We start from the raw sequence: 22,348 nt of genomic DNA on the forward strand, positions 1-22,348 counted from the left end.
GAATTGAATTTTGTCATGTTTTTTATGCATCATTTGAGATGATTGTGTAGGTTTTTTTTCCTTTGATTTTATTGCTTTGGTGAACTACAGTGATTGTCTCGTGCCATCCTTGCATTCCAAGAAGAAATTTAGTTGGTTATAGTGTATAATCCTTTTAATAAGCTGGTGGATTCTGTTTTCTAGTTTCTGTTGAGAGTGTTTGCATCATGACTGAGGAGGGGTACCAGTCTACACTTTGCCCTTCTTGTAGTATTTTTATGTGGCTGTGGTGTCAGGGTAGTGTTTGCCTCATAGAATGGGTTAGGGGTATTCCCTCCTCTACAGTCTTTTGGAAGAGTTTAAGAAGGATTGGGGTTAATTCTTCTTTAAATGTTGGCTAGTGTTCACCAGTAAAGCCGTCTAGTTTTAGGATTTTCTTTGTTGTATAGTTTGCAGAGTACTGGTCTTTGATGTCTTTGGTTAAATTTATTCCTAGATATTTTATTCTTACCCACTTGTAAGTGGAATTGTTTTCTTAATTTTTCCTATTGATGGTTTGTTTAGTGTATAGAAGTGCAACAGGATTCTGTGTATTAATTTGTATCCTGAAGCTTCACTGATTACATTCATTGTAATAGGTTTTGTTTTGGTGGCATCTTTAGGGTTTTCTATATATGGTACCATGTCATCTGTGAAGAGTGATAGTTTTACTTCTTTCCGACTTGGATGCCTTTGATTTATTTTTCCCATCTAATTGCTTTCCCAAGAACTTCCAGTACTATGTTGTGTAAAAGTGGCAAGAGTGGACATAATTGTCTGATTCCTGATCTTAGAAGAAAAGCTTTCATCTTTTTACCTTTGAGAATGATGTTAGCTGCAGGTTTGTCATAGATGACCTTTATTTATCATGAGGTGTGTTCCCTCTAACTCTACTTTGTTGAGTTTTCATCATGAATGGATCTTGAGTTATGCTAGATGCTTTTTCTGCATCTGTTGAGATGATAATGTGATTTTTATCTTTCATTTTGTTAATGTATTTTTGGTCATGATGAATGATCTTTTCTATATATTGTTGAAATTGATTTCCTAATATTTTGTCAAGAATTTTTGCATCTTTGTTCATCAAGGATATTGATTGGTAATTTTCTTTCTTTGTAGTGCCTTTGTCTGGTTTTTGGTATCAGTATGCTGACATCATAGGATAAATTGGAAAGTACTTCTTCCTCTCAGATTTTTTTTTGGAATAGTTAGAAAAGGATAGGTATTAACTCTCTTTTAAGTGTTTGGTAGAATTCACCTGTGAAGTCATCGGGTCCTGGACTTTTGTTTGAGAGTTTTTTGGTTACTGATGCATTTTTCTCACTGGTAATTGTTCTGTTCATATTTTATATTTCTTCCTGATTGTCAGAAGATTGCATGTTCCTAGAAATTTTTCCATTTCTTCCAGGTTGTCTGCTTTGCTGGGGTATTATTTTTCATAGTAGTCTCTTCTAATCCTTTCTATTTCTATGGAGTTTGTTGTGTTGTTGTTGTTTGTGTTACTGTTTTCCTCTTTAAAAATTTTTTTTTCTAATTTTTTTTAATGTTTATTTTTGAGAGAGAGAGAGAGAAAGAGAGAGAGAGCGTGCAAGCATGAGCAGGGGAAAGGCAGAGGGAGAGGGAGACACAGAACCTGAAACAGGCTCCAGGCTCTGAGCTGTCAGCACAGAGCCCCAGGCAGGGCTTGAACACTCGACCAGTGAGATCATGACCTGAATCAAAGTCGGACGCTTAACTGACTGAACCACCCAGGTGCCCCTGTTTTCCTCTTTTATTTCTGATTTTGAGTTCTCTTTTTCCCTTGTTGAGACTGGCTAAAGGTTTCTCATTTTATTGTTTTAAAGAACCAGCTCTTAGATTCATTGATTTGATCTCTCTCTCTCTTTTTTTTTAGTCTTTATTTCCTCTCTGATCTTTATTATTTCCTTCTAACTTTAGGCTTTGTTGGGTTTTTTTTAGTTCCTTTAGGTATAAGGTTAGATTTTTTGAGATTTTTCTTATTTCTTGAGGAAAGCCTGTATCACACTCTATTTCCCTCTTAGGACTGCTTTAACTTAGTCTCAAAGATCTTGAACCATTGTGTGTCCACCTTTTTTTGTTATTGTTTTTGTCTCCAGATATTTTTTGATGTCCTCCTTGGTTTCTTTATTGACCAACTGGTAGTTTAGTACCATGTTTTGTCTCCGTGTGTTTGTATTTTACAGTTTTTCTTGTAATTTTTAGTTTCATCCTGTTGTGGTCAGTAAGATGCTTGATAGGATTTCAGCCTTCTCATATTTATCAAGACTTGTTGTGTGTCCTAAGATGACCCATCCTGGAGAATGTTGTGTGTGTACTTGAAAAGAATGTGTATTCAGCTGTATTTGGATGGAGTGTTCTGTATATATCTTTTAGGCCCATCTGGCCTACTGTGTTGTTAAAAACCACTCTTTCTTTACTGATTTTGTCTGGATGACCTATCCACTGATGTAAGCAGAATGTTAAAGTCTCCTACTATTAATGTGTTAATGTGTTTCTCCCTTTATGTCAATATTTGCTTTACATGTCAATATATGTATTTTTAATTTTTTTGATATACACACATTTTTGAGAGAGCATGAGCATGAGCAGGGGTGGGACAGACAGAGAGGGAGACAAAGAATCCAGAGCAGGCTCCAGGCTGTGAGCTGTCAGCACAGAGCCTGACCCGCAGGGCTCAAACCCGTGAACTGCAAGATCATGACCTGAGCTGAAGTCTAACATTTAATGAACTGAGGCAACCAGGCACCCCTTATTAAACATATATTTAGGTGCATAGATATTTAAAATTGTTATAGCCTCAGGTTGGATTGATCCCTTTATCATTATGTAATGCTCTTTGTCTCTTTTTGCAGTAATTTTTTTTTTTAAGTTTCTTTTGAGAGAGAGAGAGAGAGTGCATGTGAGCAGGGGGAGAGGCAGAGAGAGGAGAGAGAGAATCCCAGGCAGGCTCCATGCTGTTGGCATGAGCCCGACCTTGGGCTCGAGCTCACAAACTGTGAGATCATGACTTGAACCAGAAGCAAGAGTCAGATGCTTAACTGGCTGAGCCACTTCCTTGCTCCTGCAGTCACTGTTCTAAAGCCTCTTTTGTCTACCATAAGTATTTCTACCCTCAGCTTTTTTTTTTTCACTTCCATTTGAAGGGAATACTTTTTCCATCCCTTCACTTGTAGTTTGTATGTATCTTTAGGTTTGAAGTGTGTCTTTTTTTTTTCCTAACGTTTATTTTTGATAGAGATAGAGCACAAGTGGGAGAGGGGCAGAGATAGAAGGAGACACAGAATCTGAAACAGGCTCCAGGCTCTGAGCTGTCAGTACAGAGCCCGACGCGGGGCTGGAACTCACAAACCGCGAGATCATCACCTGAGCTGAAGTTGGATGCTTAACCAACTGAGCCACCCAGGCGCCCTTGAAGTGTGTCTCTTGTAAGCAGCATATAGTTGAGTCATATTTTGTTTTCCATTCATTCACTGTATGTTATTTGGGAGCATTTAGACCTTTTACATTTGGATTCATCTTGCTTGGGACTCTCTCTTTTTTTTTTCCTGGATGTCCATTTCCTTCCCCAGTTTAAGGGAATTTTCAGCTATTACGTCTTCAGATAAGTGTTCTGCCTTTCTTTCTTTCTTTCTTTCCTTTCCTTTCTTTTCTTTCTTTCTTTTTTTTCTTTCTTTCTTTCTTTCCTTCCTTCCTTCCTTCCTTCCTTCCTTCCTTCCTTCCTTCCTTTCTTTTTTTCTTTTCTTCTGAGACACCTATAAGGTGAATGTTGTTATGCTTGATGTTGTCTTAGAAGTACCTTACTATATGCTCATTTTTCTTTTTGCTCTTCAGCTTGAGTCCATTTCAGTACACTGTCTCCCAGATGATTAATTCATTCTTCTGCATCCTCTAATCTGCTCTTGATTGTATTTTTCCTTTATTGTATTCTTTAGTTCTGATAGGCTGTATTTTCTTTCTTTGTTGTAGTTCTCACTGATTTCATCCACTCTTCTCAAGTTTAGTGAGCATCATTACTTTGAACTCTTTATCAGATAGATTGCTTATCTCCATTTCACTTAGTTATTTTTTGAGATTTTATCTTGTTCTTTTGTTTGGAACATATGCCTCTGTCACCTCATTTTTTCTCACTCTGTTTATTTCTATGTATTATGTAGGCCAGCTGTGTTTCCTGGTCTTGAAGGTTGTGGTGTTACTTAGAAGGCAGTCTGTGAGCCCAGTAGTACAGTGCCCCCTAGTGCCCAGCACCAGATGGTCCGGTGGTGTCCCCTGTGTGGGCGGTATACACCCTCCTGTTGTGCCTGGGCTGCATCTGCTGTAGTTGTGCTGGTGAGTGCTGCTGCCCCCCAGCCCATCTGTCTGCAGCGTCTGGCTGTGACTACTGGGAGTGTACTGGTGGGAAGGGCTGGCCCCTGGTATGCCCAGCTGAGAGGCCTAGCTATAGCTGCTACAGGCTGGCTGGTGGGTAGGACTGGCTCCTGGCATAGCTGGCTAAGAGATCAGGGTAGGCTTGTGTAGGCATGCCCCCTCCACCCCCAGGAGCCTCTTTGGAGGGGGCGTGCAGTGCCAGTCCCAGCCAGGACTGCCAGGTGTGTCGGGGACGGGAGCCACTTGGCAGGGTGGGTCTGCAGGGGAATTCTGGGGTCAACAGTGAGTGCTAGCAGTACAGATGGAGAGTGTCAGAACCAGCTCTGGCAAGCATCCAGCCAGCTAGATTGAAGGAGGGCAAGAAAAATGGCACCCACCAGCACTTTCTTTCTCTGAGAAAGCTCTTGTAGATCCCTTCCCCTTCAGCACACGTCTTAAAATTAAGTCAGTAGATTTCCTTCACTTATAACCCAGGTGGCTTGACCAACTGCTGCTCTGTGCTAGGCCTTGGGCATAGTGGTACAGTGTGCTGGTCCTTTAAGAACAGTCTCAGTTTCCTGTAATCCTCTTCCTCTCCTGGAGTGCAGCCCTTCTCAAAGCCAAGTGTTGTAGGAGCAGGTCTTTAGGTACAGATCCCCATGGCCTGGGGTGCTTAATGTGTGGCTTGATAACATTCCTCAGGGAGGACCTTCACACCTGTGACATCCCTCCCACTTGGGGGTCCCTCCCCTGGGGGATTGGTGCTCAACTGCATCTCTGCCCCCTCTTCCCTTCTCAATGTGTCTTCTTCTTTGTCTTTAGCTGTGGATGATCTCTTCTGCTAATCTTTAGATCATTTTCCGAAGGACTTAAATTAAATGTGTGTCATGGGAGGAAGTGAGCTCAGGTTACTCTTACTCTGCCATCGTCTTAGAACTCATCTCAAGATAGCCTTGATTTCCTTTGTGATTTCTTCCTTGACTCATTGGTTGTGGGAGGTAAGATTTAAAAAAAATTTTTTTTAATATTTATTTTGGAGAAAGAGCAGGAGTGGGTGAGAGGCAGAGAGCAAGGGAGACATGCAGGATGTGGAGCGGGCTCCATGCTCTGAGCTGTCAGCACAGAGCCTGACACAGATCTTGAACTCACAAACTGTGAGATCATGACCTGAATCGAGGTCAGACACTTAACCTACTGAGCTACCCAGGCGCCCCTGGAGGGCAAGATTTCATACTTTAACTGGTGAAGGACGATGACATTACACAGTGATAACTGATGGACACATAATGTAATAATTTATAAATGTATTTAGATATAAAATCTAGAACAATACAGAGAGTTACATTTGAAACACTATATTTACATCAAATGTAATTCTAAAAAAAATTCAAATAATTAGAGCTGAAGACAGTAAGAAATGGAGGAAAACAACTGAAAAGAAACAAAAAAAATTGACAGTTAAGCCTTAATGTAGCAATAATTACCTTAAATGTAAATGACCTAAATACACCAATACAAAGAGCTTGCCAGAGTGTAGTAAAAAATATGACTCTACTGTATGCTTTATTTTAGAAATTTGCTTCAAATATAATCAAATTTGTAGATTAAAATTATATTGTAGATTTGTAGACCCTTGATAAAAGGGTCAGTCCTCCAAGAAGACATAGCAATCCTAAATGTGTATGTGCCAAAGAAGACAGCAGCAAAATATATGGTTGAAAACTGATAGAACAGAAAAGAAAAAGAGACAAATTCACATTCCAAGTTGGAGATCTCATTGGCCCCTTCTGAGAAATTGAAAGAACAAGTGAATCAGAAATGAGCAAGGATGTGGAAGAACTCACTAACATCAACCAGGAGGATCTAATCTATGTTTATAAGACACTCCACGCAACAAAAGCAGAATTCACATTCTTTTTAAGTGCTCAGGAAACATATACCAGGATATGCCATATCTAGGCCATAAGACAACCTTAACAAATGTACGAGATTGAAATTGTACAGAATATGTTCTTTGTTGACAATGGCATCAAAAAGAAATCAATAATGTAAACATACCAGGAAATTTTCTTTTTTTTTTTAATTTTTTTTAAGTTTTATTTATTTTTGAGAGAGAGACAGAGAGAGTGAGTGGGGGAGGGGGAGAGAGAGAATCCCAAGCAGGCTCTGTGCTGTCAGCAAGGAGCCTGATGCGGGGCTCGAACTCACACACTGTGAGATCATGACCTGAGCCGAAACCAAGAGTCAGACTCTTAACCGACTGAGCCACCCAGGTGCCCCTTACAGGAAAATTTCAACATTGGAAACTGAGAAGCACATCTTTAAATATTCCATGAATCAAAGAACAGTGTCAAGGGAAATAAAATATAGAGAACTTAATGAAACTGAAAATGGAACCTATCAAAATTTGTGGGAACAGCCAAAGCAGTTCTGAGAGAGACAATGATAGCACTCAGAATGTATAGATTAAAAAAGTCTCAAAACAGTAGTCGACGTTTTCACTTTAAGAGCCTAGAGGAAAAAAACAAAGAAACAAAAAACCTAGAAAAAAGAGCAAAGTAGATACAAAGCAACTAGAAAGAAGGAAACAGTAAAGAGAACGGATCTATGAAATTTAAAAAACAGAGAAAAATCAATGAAACTAAGAGTTAATTCTTTGAAAAGACAAAGTGAAAAAGCAAATTACCAGTATCAGGGATAAAATGGGCTACCACTACATTCTCTGCAGACATCAAAAGAATAATAGGGAATATTGCAACAAAAAACAACCTCTGCACACATCAATTTGACACCTGGAAGAAATGGACCGATTCCTCAAATACCAGAACTATCACAGCTCGTCCAATGAGAAATAGATAAATTAAAATTTTTATTTTATTTTTTAAATTTACATCCAAATGAGTTAGCATATAGTGCAACAATGATTTCAGGAATAGATTCCTTAATGCCCCTTGCCCAGTTAGCCCATCCACCCTCCCACAACCCTCTAGTCACCTTCTGTTTGTTCTCCATATTTTAGAGTTTCTTATGTTTTTTCCCCCTCCCTGTTTTTATATTATTTTTGTTTCCCTTTCCTTATGTTCATCTGTTCTGTGTCTTAAAGTCCTCATATTAGTGAAGTCATATGACATTTGTTTTTCTCTGACTAATTTCACTCAGCATAATACCCTCCAGTTCCATCCACATAGTTGCAAATGGCAAGATTTCATTCTTTTTGATTGCCGAGTAATACTCCATTGTATATATATACCACATCTTCTTTATCCATTCATCCATCGATGGACATCGATGGGCTCTTTCCATACTTTGGCTATTGTTGATAGTGCTGCTATAAACATGGGGGTGCATGTGTCCCTTCGAAACAGCACACTTGTATCCCTTGAATAAATACCTAGTGCAATTGCTGGGTCGTAGGGTAGTTCTATTTTTAATTTTTTGAAGAACCTCCATAGTGTTTTCCAGAGTGGCTGCACCAGCTTGCATTCCCACCAGCAATGCAAAAAAGATCCTCTTTCTCCACATCCTCGCCAACATCTTTCATTGCCTGAGTTGTTAATGTGAGCCATTCTGACAGGTGTAAGGTGGTATCTCATCTTTCATCGTGGTTTTGATTTGTATTTCCCTGATGAGTGATGTTGAGCATTTTTTATGTGTCGGCCATCTGGATGTCTTCTTTGGAGAAATGTCTATTCCTGTCTTTTGCGCATTTCTTCACTGGATTATTTGTTTTTTGGGTGCTGAATTTGATAAGTTCTTTCTAGATTTTGGATACTAAGCCTTTATTTGATATGTCATTTGCAAATATCTTCTCCCATTCTGTCGGTTGCCTTTTCGTTTTGCTGATTGTTTCCTTCACTTTGCAGAAGCTTCTTATTTTGATGAGGTCCCAGTAGTTCATTTTTTCTTTTGTTTCCCTTGCCCCCAGAGACTTGTTGAGTAAGAAGTTGCTGCAGCCATGATCAGAGAGGTTTCTTCCTGCTTTCTTCTCGAGGGTTTTGATGGTTTCCTGTCTTACATTTAGGACTTTCATCCATTTTTAGTTTATTTTTGTGTATGGTGTAAGAAAGTGGTCCAGGTTCATTCTTCTGCATGGCGCCGTCCAGTTTTCCCAGCACCACTTGCTGAGGAGACTGCCTTTATTCCATTGGATATTCTTTCCTGCTTTGTCAAAGATGAGTTGGCCATATGTTTGTGGGTCCATTTCTGGGCTCTCTATTCTGTTCTATCGATCTGAGTGTCTGTTTTTGTGCCATTAAAAATTTTTTTTTAATGTTTATTTTTGAGAGCGAGTGTGCGAGTGGGAGAAGGGCAGAGAAGGGAGGGCAGAGGATGAGAAATGGGCTCTGTACTGACAGCAGGGAGCCTGATGTGGGGTTCTAACTCAAGAACCACAAGATCATGACCTGAGCTGAAGTTGGATGCTTAAGCACCTGGGCCACCCACGTGCCCCAGAAACAAATTTTAAAGTGAGATACATTTGACATATAACATTGATCAATTAGTTTTAGTTGTGCAACATGAGTTTGACATGAGCATAGATTGAGAAACGATGATCACAGTAGGTTTAGTTAACATCCATCACCACATGTGGTTGACATTTTTTTCCCTGTGATGAATAGAAAATTTGAATAATATAACTACTAAGAAAAATGGATTTGTGATTTAAAAACTTCCCAAAAGGGGGGTTCCTGGGTGGCTCAGTCGGTTAAGCGTCCAACTCTTGGTTTTGGCTCAGCTCATGATCTTAGAGTTTCATGAGTTTGAGCCCCATATCAGACTCTGCGCTGGTAATGCAGAGCCTGCTTGAGATTCTCTCCCTCACTGTCTGCTCCTCTCTCCCTCTGTCTCTGTCTGAAAATACATAAATAAACTTAAAAAAAAAAAAAAACTTCCCCAAAGGAAATATCCAGGCCCGGACTGTTTAACTGGAGAATTCTTCAGTTATTTCCAAATATTTAGGTATTAATATTAGTTCTACACAGTTTCTTACAGAAATACGAGAGGAGGGAACACTTCCTAATTTGTTTTATGAAGCTAGTAGTTATTATCCTGATTACCAGACCAGAGCAGATAATAAAAAAAAAAAAAAAAAAAGGAAAAGTACAAACTATTTTCCCTCATAAATCTAGAGCTAAAAACCCTTAGCAAAGTATTAGTAAGCAGAATTTGGCAACACAGAAGAAGGACCTATACCATGTGCAAGTGAGGTTTATTTTAGGGATGCAAAGCTGGTTTAATATTTGAAAATCCACATATTAACAGTTTTAAAGAAGACAAGAATGATTATGTTAAATGATGCATGAAAATCATTTTACCAAATTCAGTGTCCTTTTCTGATGAAAACTCTCAGAATAGAAACAGAGTAACCTCTTGAATTTGCATAAAGAACATGTTCCAAAAGCCTGTCGCACATTATACGTAATGGTTAAGGGTCTTTCTAAATCCCAAACACGTAGCATATGTTCAACTGCCCACTCAACATCTGAGCTGAAATATTTGATAGACATCTCAATATAAACTTGCAAAACTGAACCTCTCCTTTACCTGTACTCCAACCTACTCTTCCTTGTCTCCATCTCATTAGATGGCACATGTGATGCACAGCTTTGGAATCATTCACGGTCTTGCTCTTTTACCCATGATAAACAGCAGGTTCTGCCAGACATACCCTGAGATTATACCCACATCTCATCTCTGACCTGAATTACTGCCTTTGCCCCGAAACTGCTTCGCCCCTGTCTTGGCTCCATTAGGGTCTATTTTTCACCCAGTAGCATGAGTGCCTTTTAGGAGTTAAGTCAAATCAGGGCATTTCTCTAGCTAAAACTTCAGTAATTTCTCATGTCACTAATAAGGGCAATTTTGCAGTTGCCAAGGTGGAAAAAAAAAGTTTATAATGATCCTTGAGTAATTCCAGCATATTGTTAATGCTTTAATAAGTATTTATTGAGAAACACGTGTGTGCCAAGAACCCCATTAAGTATGGGGACTGTGACTCTGACTAATAAACCTGTTCATTATACTCCCAGAGTTTTGACTCCAGGGGAGAATACAGGTAGGCAATAATCCAGTGGGCTCAGTGCTAGGATTTGAAAAATACAGAGCGCTAGGAGAATGTTTGTGAAGGGCCCCTTTGCCAAAGGAAGTGAGAGGAAACTGAGAAAGTACCTGAAAGATAAATAGAACTGAAAAATAAATACACATTAGGCAGGTGAAGAGTGGGTAAAAAGGAAGGGATTAGTGGAAAATTGAATCCTTCAGAAAGAGAGGATGGGTATGACCAGGCAGGTGGGGCTGGTTCCTAGTGTGAAAGGGGGTCCAGATCACATAGGGTTTTATAGAGTGTGGTAAGACTTTTGAGACTTTATCTTAAAAAATAAGGATTATGAATTGGAGGATTATGAATAGTGACATCATAATATTTCTTTTTTTAGGAAGCTTATTTAGATGGCAGTTTGAGGAATTATTCATAGAGACAATAATAGAGGCAAAGAAAGTGTTTAGCAGAAATCCAGCTGAATGGTAGTGGTGATCTGGACCAGAGTGATGCCTGGAGAGAGGGAGCGTAGTCGGCGTACTCACAAGGTGGTTAAGAGAAGAGATTGATAGCACTTGACCAAGAGAGAAGGGGGCAAAGGAGGTGGCTGAAATTTCTGTTTGGGTGTCTAAAAAGAGCTGCTTTTTAGAGAAAATGATGAATTCAGATTTGTGCAAGATGACTTTGAATTATCTGTGAGACTTTCATGGGGAGAGGTGCCATTGGCCTTCTGAATTTGGGTTGAATGAGTAAAACAGTTTAGGAGAGAGAGAGAGAGAGATAGTTGGGATCGAGATTCGCATTTTCCCCTCCTTGAGCTATTGACTACTAACTGTTTAACACTTGAGCATCTGAAATTGTAAGCTTCTTGTTGTTGTACTGAGAAGAGGGATAAGTTAGGCTTGTTGAGACTTGTTGGGAAGTTGTGTTTACTTTTAAAAGTCATTGATCTTGAATGAAGAGACTATCTCTTGTTCAGACCTAGAGACTTCCTCTAGATGCTAAATATAACATTGTGATATATGACACACAGAGCCCTAGAACGTTGCCATTGCACTCTGTTGTCAGGGTGTGTTAAAGGGTCAGCACAGGGGGTGTACCTTCGTAGAAACCTACAAACGTTGTGATTGCAATGTGGGCTCTGGAGTCAGGTTGCCAGGATTTACGCTCTGGTTCTGCTGTGACTATGGGCAGGTTATTTAACTTCCCTGAGTTTGTTTTGTCCCGTATAAGGCGGAAACAGTATCACCTACATCATGTGGTGTTTGTGCAAGTTGAGTTAATATTGGAAAGCGTTCAGAACAGAAAACTGAATGTTAGCCATCAGTATTACTGCTGTTATTAATAGATGAGGCTTTGTTTATAGAGGTAACAGAGGACTCCGTGATGTTCAATGGGTGGTACACGGTCTAGGGGCAGCATGACTGGAAAGCCCAAAGTGTTAGTGAATTTCTGGAACTTCTTCGGTGAAGACCGTGAATTGCTGTGCCATGCAGATGATAGTTATTCTTTCACGATTTCATTCTTTCTAATCACGGGAGTGGGTGGTTATTATTAGGAGGAAACTGGGGGTTGTTAACTGCATATTAACACGCAGGGAAAATGGAAGAGCATTGTGTTTCATCCGTATCACTAATGATGCTTTCTTACAGACCTGTGATTTTTGTTCTCGCCTGAAGAAATAGTGTTTCTGGGTAGGTTTTCTGCTCCATGAGAAACCATCCTCTTTAAACTTATAGGTATACTGAAATTACAATGAAGATGGGTTCTTTTTTATTTTCAGAAAAGCTTTGCTTTATCACTGATTAAAAAAAAAAAAAATGGATTGGGAGGAGGACAACAGACCGTGGGTCCAAATGCTGATGTCGAGGTCTGCGCCGGTCAAAAGGCCGGTGGAAACGCAGGCTGGCAGTGCTAAATGCTCATTGTTCCCATAAGGCTCCTGTTTTGAACAGTTAGATAAGTTCTTTCTTGTTCTTCCCTGGAATCCTGCTATGAAACATTCAGAGAGATGGGGAGAAGGAGGAGGGAGAGAAGGGGAGGGGGGAAGGGTGTCACAGGGAAGGAGAGGGAGGGAGGCAGGTCATGCTTCAGTGATTGCTATTTTCACTGTTGGATACTTTCTCATAAACTATTTGCCTTTCAATTTTACAGGAATTTGAAAGTGATTATGTTGTGTTTAAGTCCAAAACTTTGGAATTTGACCGAAGGCTTGGGACAATTCTTTGTGAAGGTTTCTTTAACTGCAATGGTTTAGAAGCTGCATTCAAGGTTAGTTCTGAAGAAGCTATCATTAAAAAATATTTTCCTAGTGAATACATTCCTTTCAGATCCAGGTAAACTATTAACCAGTCACATGCTGTTTGCATTCACCTCCCTGAATTAAATTTTACGTACTGCTCTGATGAATGATGTGCACCCTGGACAAGGTCATTGTCAGGACTTTGGGGCATTGATCTTTTCTCAGATGCAGTGTTGTAGCTCTTGTTACCTTTAGAGTGAGGTTGGCATGGCCAATGAAATCCTGATTGAAAATTAAGCCTCCATGAAAAGTGGGAAATACCTCTTAATCTAAGATTTTTTTCTTTACCGTTGTTTACATGTGTTGGGTTTACCTGGCCACTTCATTACTCTGAAACAAATAGCATTTTGGGTACTATGTTTCATGAGATATAAAGACATCATAGGTTATCAAACACACCATTATTCTGTGTATACAGAAAGGAAAGTGGTGCCAAAAAATTATGGTTCCATCGATTATATACAATAGTCCACTTTGAGATGTTAAGATGCAAAAAAAATGTTGGACAGAGAACTGACGAAATGCAGTGTGCTATGTATGTATTCTGAGTTACATAAAAGAAATGCATCGTCGCAGACCTCCCAAAAGGACAGCTTATGAGATGAGGAAGAGGGACATATATGAAACTTGCTTGTCAAAGAAAAGAACTGTAAGTGACATGTAAATTCAGATGATATCCCACAAGAGGAACTGAGGCTTCTGTTTCAGGAGAAATACGCCTAGGGAATCTTGGGCACAATTCATTGAAAATGGCAGTGCAAAACAAGAGAATGGACACAGGCTTCATGTAAGATACTGTCCGATTTTGACCTTCAGATTCACATGATCAGTCAGTTGGTGGTGAAGGTGGAATTGTCTTGGCCTGGGAAAGCATTTTAACATGGAGAATTGACAAGGATCAAGTAGTTGTTCATTTTGTAAGAGCTGGGAGATGAAATGGAGATGCTGTTGCCCAAAATATATAGCCTGTTATTGTAGAATTAAGCTGCCTGTGATCCCATCTCTCAGAAATTACTATTTAATACCACCACTACTTTTTATTTGGCTAGAAATGCATACATGTATCTCTTTGACAAAAGTGACATCATAGGCTGGCCCTCGGCAACCTTTTTCACTTAGCAATCAATCATAAATATTTTCTTTTATAGCAGAATTCAATACTGTTTTTGTAATGGGTACCTAGTAATGTATCATACTCTCTGCTACTGGAGCTACTTTGTTTTTCATGCTTTTATAAATAACTAGAGGAAAGAATGTAGATGGTTCTCTTTACAGAGGCTCCTACCTGTTGTTGTTGTTGTTGTTGTTGTTGTTGTTGTTGTTAAAGCCTTTTTTTTAAATGTTGGGGTGCCTGGGTGGCTCAGTCAGTTAAGTGTCCGACTTTGGCTCAGGTCATGATCTCACAGTTAGTGAGTTCAAGCCCCATGTCTGGCTCTGTGCTGAGAGCACAGAACCTGTTTGATATTCTCTCTCTCCCTCTTGGTCTGCCCCTTCCCTGCTCCTTCCTGCTTTCTCTCAAAAATAAATAAATAAATGTAGAAAAAAACCCTAAAATGGGGCATCTGGGTGGCTCAGTTGGTGTGACTTCAACTCGGGTCATGATCTCACAGTTTGGGAGTTCTAGCCCCACGTCGGGCTCTGCGCTCACCTCTAGGAGTCTGGAGCCTGCTTGGCATCCTGTGCCTCCCCCTCTCTGTCCCCCTGACTTGTGCATGTGCTCCCTTCCTGTCAAAAGTAAATACATAAACATTTTAAAAATAGTGTTTGTTTATTTTTGAGAGAGAAAGAGAGTGCGACTGGGGAAAGGGGAGAGAGAGAGAGAGGCACAGAGGATCTGAAGCGGGCTCTGGCCCGACAGAGAGCCTCATGCAGGGCTTGGACTCGCAAACCGAAAGATCAGGACCCGAGCCAAAGTTGGATGCTTAACCACCTGAGTCACCCGGGCGCCCCTGCTACCTCTTCTAATTCAAGTCTCTCTTCTTCTCTTAGCACAACAGTTGGTACGGATTCTCTTCTCGTGTGTGCCACTTCTCTTTTTCTAAACAACTTTGTCTTTTTGTCATGTATTTTTTTCTTTAACTTTCCCCATATTTGTACCTTGTCTGTGGAAACGTATAACATGAGCTCCTGCCTGGTAGCTCTGCAGGGGTGGGACATCATCTTAGGTTTTTTGTTATATTTAGATCCCTTCCTTCAGTGTCTTATGTAGCCAACACTTCATAACTGCTTGGGGTTGGGTAGACTGGTCGTCAGAGTAATGGAATGACACCCTGGTGAGGGTGACTGCAGGGAGAAAAGTGGCAGAGGACAAAACTTACAGGATTGCGTATTGAGGGAAAAACAATCTCTGCCACCGGTACAGGATGATAAACTGTGACCGTTGGCTGTTGGGTCCCAGGGAATAAATATTTGCAGACGCTTTTCCCAAGACCATGATTCATGCCTGCCCTTGGCAAAGACGTGACCAGGAAGGGCACTGGGCCCAAACACTGTTCTCCTCTAATGTGAAACTGTAGTTCAAAGCCTCCAAGTGTCGACACTCAATAAAAAACAAAACAAAGCCAAACGCGAAGGGATGTTTCTCTGAAATGTAGTGTGTCTGCGTGAAGCTAGACTGAAGTGTGCGAGTTAAAGTGTCTAGAGGAGTCCTCAGACAGTGAAAGTGGAAGCAATAAAAGTGTGACATGTGTAATGGTTCAGGTGGCAAGAGATTAAAAAAATTGTGGAAAGAGGAAAAGCTAGGAAAAAAACATAAATAGCTAGTACTTGAATGGTGGCAACAGCCTTAGGAAAAGCCATGTTACGTAGTGAAAGTGGGAATTAGAAGAAAATTACAGTGGATCTTAAAGATCTCAAATGGGATATTTAGGAGACGAAACATGTAGTAGGAGTCCATGTTTAATCGTTTGAGGTTGATAGGAAGGGAAGTGTTTTTTATGCTCTTTACAGAATAGCTCTCAGTGCCATCATGACAAGGAAGCAAGAGGTGCCAGGGACCACAGTTCTCATCCCAGAGGGTAATTTTTAGCTACTTGGTCATGTGCACCTGCCTAAAGGGTTAAGACTTTTCTTCTTACCATTTCCTGGCTCTCCAGCCTCCCCATAGCCTCTGTGTCTTTTCTCTGTTACACTTGGAGTCACGTCTCACTAAACATACCAGGTAGACAAGATGAGATGTGGTCAGGAAGCTTCTGGTATTTCACTTGTGGTCAGTACAGTAAGTGTTTGAAAGAGCATGTTGGGAAATCAGTGCATTTCCCTGCTGTCAGAGGATTGTGCTTCTTTGTTCAATCTCAGTGTTGGCTTCTGAATGTTAATACAAAATCCAAAGTCAACAAAATAGTGGTTGTAAGGAGAAAGTCTATTTGCATTTTGCTAGGTAGCCGCTAACCAAGCAGGTTTAAAAATGTTTAGCAGTTTCTATAGTAGTAATAATTGATATTACCAGAGGGAAAAAAGCCTAATGTATCTAAACTGACCTCTAAGATACGTTAAATCTACTTTTTACTTCGAACAATTTTTTGTTGTTGTTGTTGTTACTGTTTTTCCCCCAGTGAATGTGGTTTATGTAAATATTTAGAAAATGTTAACAGGAAAGCTGTTTTTAAAGAACAGGTTTTTCCCCCCATTATTTTGCTTTAATTCCAGTGTAATTAACATATAGTGTTAAATTAGTTGTACAATACAGTGATTCAACATTTCTGTACATTACCTTACTTCAGCTCCATTGGTTAAGCATCCAGTTCTTGATTTCGCTCAGGTGATGATCTCCTGGTTGTGAGAGTGAGCCCTGAGTCGGGCTCTGCCCTGGGCAGGAGCCTGCTTGAGATTCTCCCTCTCTGTCTGCCCCTCTCCCACTCAGCCTGGCTCACACCCTTTCTCTCTCTCTCTCTCTCTCTCTCTCTCTCTCTCTCTCTCTCTCAAACAAAGAAAACAATTAAAAATCCCAATCCTTTACATTACTTAATGTTCATCCTATGTGTCCTCTTAACACCCCTCACCTGTTTCATCCATCATCCATCCCACATCCCCTCTGCTAACCACCAGTTCTCTGTTTTTGAGTCTTCTTCTCTTGTCTTTTTTTCTTCATTAAATTTCACATACATGATATCATGGGTTATTTGTCTTCTTCCGAGTGATTTCTCTCACTTAGCATTATTCCCTCTAGATCCATCTATGCTGTTACAAGTGGCAAGATTTTATTCTTTTTTTATGGCTCATATTCTATTGTACATATACCACATCTTTTCTACCCATTCATTTATTGATAGACACTTGGGTTGCTTCCATATTTTGCTTTTGTAAATAATGCTACAGTCACATAGCGGTGTATATATCTTTTCAAATTAGTGTTTTGTATTTGGGTAAATACCCAGTAGTGCAATTACTGGATCATATGGTAATTCTATTTTTAATTTTGTGAGGAACCTCCATACTGTTTTCCACAGTGGCTGCACCAGTTTGCATTCCCACCAACGGTGCATCAGCATTGCTTTTTTTTTTTTCCACGTCCTCACCAACAGTTGTTGTTTAAAGAAAACAAAAATAGTTTTTTAAATGTTTTGTTTATTTTTGAGACAGACAGAGACAGAGCATGAGTGAGGGAGGAGCAGAGAGAGAGGGAGACAGAGAATCTGAACCAGGCTCCAGGCTCTGAGCTGTGAGCACAGAGCCCGATGTGGGGCTCGAGCTCACCCACTGTGAGATCATGACCTGAGCCAAAGTTGGACGCTTCCCCACTGAGCCACCCAGATGCCCGTAAAGAAAATAAATTTTGAGGGACACCTTAAGAAGGCATAGACATTGGTGTATGGTTTTCTGCCATCTTGCTGGTGTTTACTGACTTTGAGGAGGTATCTTCTTTTAAAGAAATATCTATATAACAGGTCTAGTAACTGACATTTGATGAAACCCACACAGAGTAAGCAAGTGACAAAATAATTTTAAATGACCCCTTGGTTGTTTAGGGCCCGCACCGGGAAGCCCCGGCCCTGGTGCCAGACTGCCCAGTGTCCAACAGCAGCCCTGCCACTAGCTGTGAGAATTTGGGGAAATGACTCCCTCTCCACGACTCCATTTTCTTATCTGAAAGATGTGACAACAGCATTGTAAGGCCCTTAAAATACAGTACGTGGCACCTCGCAAGCATTATTTAAGCACATCTTATATGACAGTGTGCATTTTAATTACATCGTTTTGCTTGCAAGGAAAGCTGTCTGACGCCGGCACGCAGAAGGATCCACGTGGGGCAGAAGACAAGGCAGGAGGCTAGTGGAGATCCAAGGTCAGGCTTCTCAGATAGCTAAGCCTTGTGGAAACTGGTGGTGAAAGTTCATTTGGATTTGGGTGGGGAGCCTGGACTGAGCGAGGAGGGCTGAAGGACCTTTACTGTCCTGCTTGCGGGTGATGTGATCCTGTTCCAGTCCACTTTTTTTTCTTCTGTCTCCCTATTGGTTTCCTCCCCTTGCTGATAGTTTTTTGTTCACTCCTAATTTTGCCACGGTGACTTCAAGCTGCTGTGCCCCAATTCTTTTCCGGAGGAGGAGAGAATGTGATGAGTTCAAGGCATTAGTTTGAGGTAGGACATTTCTGTCAAAGGAGATGTCTGCCTGTGGGATAGTTGCCCTGGGAACAGGTCACCACTACGGCCCGAGGCCACCGTGTCGGGGGTCGCTGGGTGGTGTGGCAGGTAACATGGCTGCCATGCGCAGGACAATCACAGTAACTGGTACATTCGGTATAATTTACTATGACTATTACTATCATGAAGTGTATTTATTTTGACGGAAACAGAAACAGCTTGAGTGGGGAGGAGACAGAATCCCCAGCAGGCTCAGCACTGCCAGCTCAGCACGATTAGGGCCACGAACTCGAAAAACCGTGAGATCATGATCTGAGCTGAAATAAGAGTTGGACGCATAACCGGCTGAGCCACCCAGGTGCCCCTGGCAGAATTACTAAAGGTGTGACCTGGAGGGCCTCCCTATGGATATTCTTGTATCGAAAGAGCCTACGTGCAGGACGGGAGAACAAATAAAGAGGGCACACGTTTTACTTCTGTTTTTCATATCTGCACAGTCTCTTCTAAAACAGTTCCCGGTGCCCAGCAGGCGGAAGTAGTGTTATCTGCGACCAGAGACTGCTGATAGACAGTAGTTAATTTCTGACTCCTCTCATTTTCTGCTGAGGCAGGGAAATTGCTTTACATTTAGTATTTGCTTTATTGGACAAATGTTTTCAATTTGGAGGTACTTCAGGATTCTCTTAGGGTTCTAGAATTTTGTTTTATCTCTAGTCATATAGGAGGTTTAATGGGGGCAAATAATGGAGTATTTGTATTAAAAACCCACAGTTCTCAACCTTGTAACTTTGATTTTTCACAGCTTTTGACCGTATTTGGGAATTTTCTAGAGAAACCGGTTGTCATGGAAATCTTCAGCCCACATTATAGCACACTAGTGCTCATGTTTGACGCGGAGTTGGATATGTGTAAGCAGTTGTATAATGAACACGTGAAGCAGGTAAGTAGGGGGGTGAAGTTGAGCACATCCACAGCATCATTTTTGTGGGTAATGACCATCAATTGGGACTTGATTTAATGATACCTAAAGAGTAGATATGGGCCCTAAGCCTTTTATGCCTTTATTTAATTGGTTTCTTTATGCAGATGAACTTGGCTTAGGACCATAACCCTACTACTCAAGTTCTTAACGCATACGTTTTTATGTATTTGTACTGTAAAACTACCAAAATGAACAATTGCTTACAAGGTTGGAATGCACTCTGATTACATATTTCCTTTCTTCCTCTTCACCAAAATATCAATTTGCAGATTGAACGTGGAAATGTAGTTCTCCACAGGAATATGCCTTTCACCTCAGGCAACATCAAATGGGCTAAAGAGGTCCATGAACGACTTCAAACATTTTGGTCCAATTTTGCATCTCTCCGGTATTTGTAAGTTATTAGGCTTACTTCACGGTAAAACCATCCTAATGAGACAGGCAATTTTTATGGGGGTCAGCGAGCTGTTCATTTTAGCACTTACAGAGTCTTTGCCCTTACATTTGACGCTTACTTGGCTCAGTTCGTTGAGAAGGATTCATCCTCATGATTTTAAAATACATTCAATGGGACTCTTAAAACTTCATCTCTTTAGGTCCATACATAATTTCTTTTCACTTTTCGTTTTCACTGACAATACGTTGGTAGCTTTTTGTTACTTTTCTTCAGTAACTAGCACTCCTTTTATTTTGCAGATTTTCTGTACCTGCCTCCCTTCTTTGTAGGAATTGGGAACTTTCTGCTGTTGACATTCAGTTACATCTTTGGAGTTCCATTAATTTGATAACTGTCTTTTAAGGCAAAGACAATTCATAACCATTATTTGGCATTTATTGTTTCTATTCCTGTTTTTATAGTACATTTTATCATACTTTCTATTTTATATTTTACTGTCAAGTAGTCAAGCTGAAATCTAATATGTAGAAAAATCGTATTCCTACAGATTCTTGGAAAGTCCTGATGATGCCCTAGTTTATCAGAAGTATACTGAAATGACAACTTTGCTAGACCAATTTGAAAATTCTATCTATGATGAATGGAAAAGTAACGTTGATGAAATCTGTGAATTCAATTTGAATCAACCCTTGGTTAAATTCAGTGCCATAAATGGTCTTCTCAGTGTCAACTTTGACCCAAAGGTAGGGGTTTGATATTTTTAAGTTGTTTCATAGATAGCATTTTTATTACAAGTAAATCTCTGATGCTTCCAGCCATTTATATTTAATTTTGGGAGACTGTCAGTGCCATTAGGAATATAACGGAAAACTTAAAAACAAACAAACAAACAAACTTATTTTTGAGAGAAGAGAGAGCACCAGTGGGGGAGGGGTAGAGAGAAAGGGGGACAGAGGATCTGAACTGGGCTTCACTCTGACAGCAGCCAGCCCGAAGCGAGGCTCAAACCTACGAACCGCGAGATCATGACGTGAGTTGAATTTAGACGCTCAACTAACTGAGCCACTCAGGTGCCCCCTGAAAACAACTTCTAATAGGTTGTAGTTTTAGAGATTGGTTTCCCAAATGCTGTATTAATTACTGTTTATTTTGCCTTGTAATTGCCACTTCTACCTTCACTGAATAATGAGTTGAGAGTGGGGTCCATTCCATTTTACCTTTGTGTTTTTTGATTCCAGCATAGTGTCTGACGTGTGGTAATACCTAATGTTAGCTCAATTGAATGTAATTATAGTCTTTATCAGTTTTCTGGCTTGAATTTTATTTGCTTTTGGTTCACTAAAATTTTATCACAGAAGTTAAGGTTTGGGGAGTCGACAGAATGTATGGAATGAGAGACCTTTTTTAATCCTTTGGGTGGATAATGGTAAATGATTTGTCATAATATCTTTCAAAGGGACAATAAACTCTAATATGTTAAATTAGTAATTCTTATAAAACAGTTTTCAGAAAAACACAAAACAACATATAAATGCCCCAAATAGTGTGAACAGTTAAGGGGTGCCTGGGTGGCTCAGTTGGTTGAGCGTCCGACTTTGGCTCAGGTCATGACCTCATGGTTCATGAGTTCAAGCGTCGGGTTAGGGTTTGTGCTGACAGCTCGGAGCCTGGAGCCTGCTTCGGATTCTGTGTCTCCCTCTGTCTCTGCCCCTCCCCTGCTCACATTCTTTCTCTCTCTCTCTCTCTCTCTCTCTCTCTCTCTCTCAAATAAAGATTAAAAAAAATTAAAAAAAAAATGAACAGCTAAGTAGTATCCAGGATGAAATTTACCTTTATTGAAGAGAGATCATTTTTATTTTATGATAAACCACATAACAAAAAGAAATTTCATAAATTCTCTGAGGAAGTTTATTTTCTCAAAACTTCATTACATGTTATGTAATTGATAAGAATGTAATAATGAAAACACAGAAAGTTTAATAGAAATTACCTATGGTTTGCTTATATTTATATATGATGTACTCTCTGTGCATATATTTGCTAAATGATATATATGTAGGCATATATGTATTTTAACTTATTTCCAACTTTGAGAGCTTGGCAGGAGACACAAAATAAGCTTTTTGTTAATGTTTATGTATTTTGAGAGAGAGAGATAGGGGGAGAGTACAAGTGGGGGAGGGGCAGAGAGAGAGAGAGAGAGAGAGAGAGAGAGAGAATCCTAAGCAGGCTCTGTGCTGTCAGTGTGAGTCCCATGCAGGGCTTCATTTCATGAACCGTAAGATCATGATCTGAGCCAAAATCAAGATTTGGCTATTTACCCAACTGAGCCATCGAGGCACTCCTAAACTTTTCTATTTACCTAAAAGAATGTGCTTTACAGGAAAGGGCAAACATATAAAAATATCTATTTGTGAGTTGCTTTTACAAAAAAATTAGTCAAAATTTGGCTAATTTTTTAGATAGTGAAGATTATATACTGTTTTTTAGTGATTTCCCTTTCATGTCAGTTGTATTGTATACCTAGGTGGGAAATGGGCCTCACTGGATTTTATTGTCATAATCTGCACCCAAATTCTGATCTGTTGCCCTGAAATAGTACAGAGAATAGCATCACTTAGTTATGTTTACAAACCTTAGCACATACATGTATAAATACATGACCT

General features: G+C 40.0%; 1 protein-coding gene across 1 annotated transcript in view; it reads left to right on the top strand.

The window, feature by feature from the left end:
- The window catches only part of DNAH11 (dynein axonemal heavy chain 11), a 352,005-nt gene that overhangs the window by 42,803 nt on the left and 286,854 nt on the right, over positions 1–22,348 (top strand). The window contains 4 exon segments of the mRNA XM_043589069.1: positions 12,575–12,691; positions 19,106–19,243; positions 19,555–19,679; positions 20,230–20,425. Of these exon segments, the coding sequence (XP_043445004.1) occupies positions 12,575–12,691; positions 19,106–19,243; positions 19,555–19,679; positions 20,230–20,425 (576 nt within the window).

Source organism: Prionailurus bengalensis, chromosome A2 (assembly GCF_016509475.1).
Source record: "Prionailurus bengalensis isolate Pbe53 chromosome A2, Fcat_Pben_1.1_paternal_pri, whole genome shotgun sequence".
In the NCBI taxonomy this organism is placed as follows: domain Eukaryota; kingdom Metazoa; phylum Chordata; class Mammalia; order Carnivora; family Felidae; genus Prionailurus; species Prionailurus bengalensis.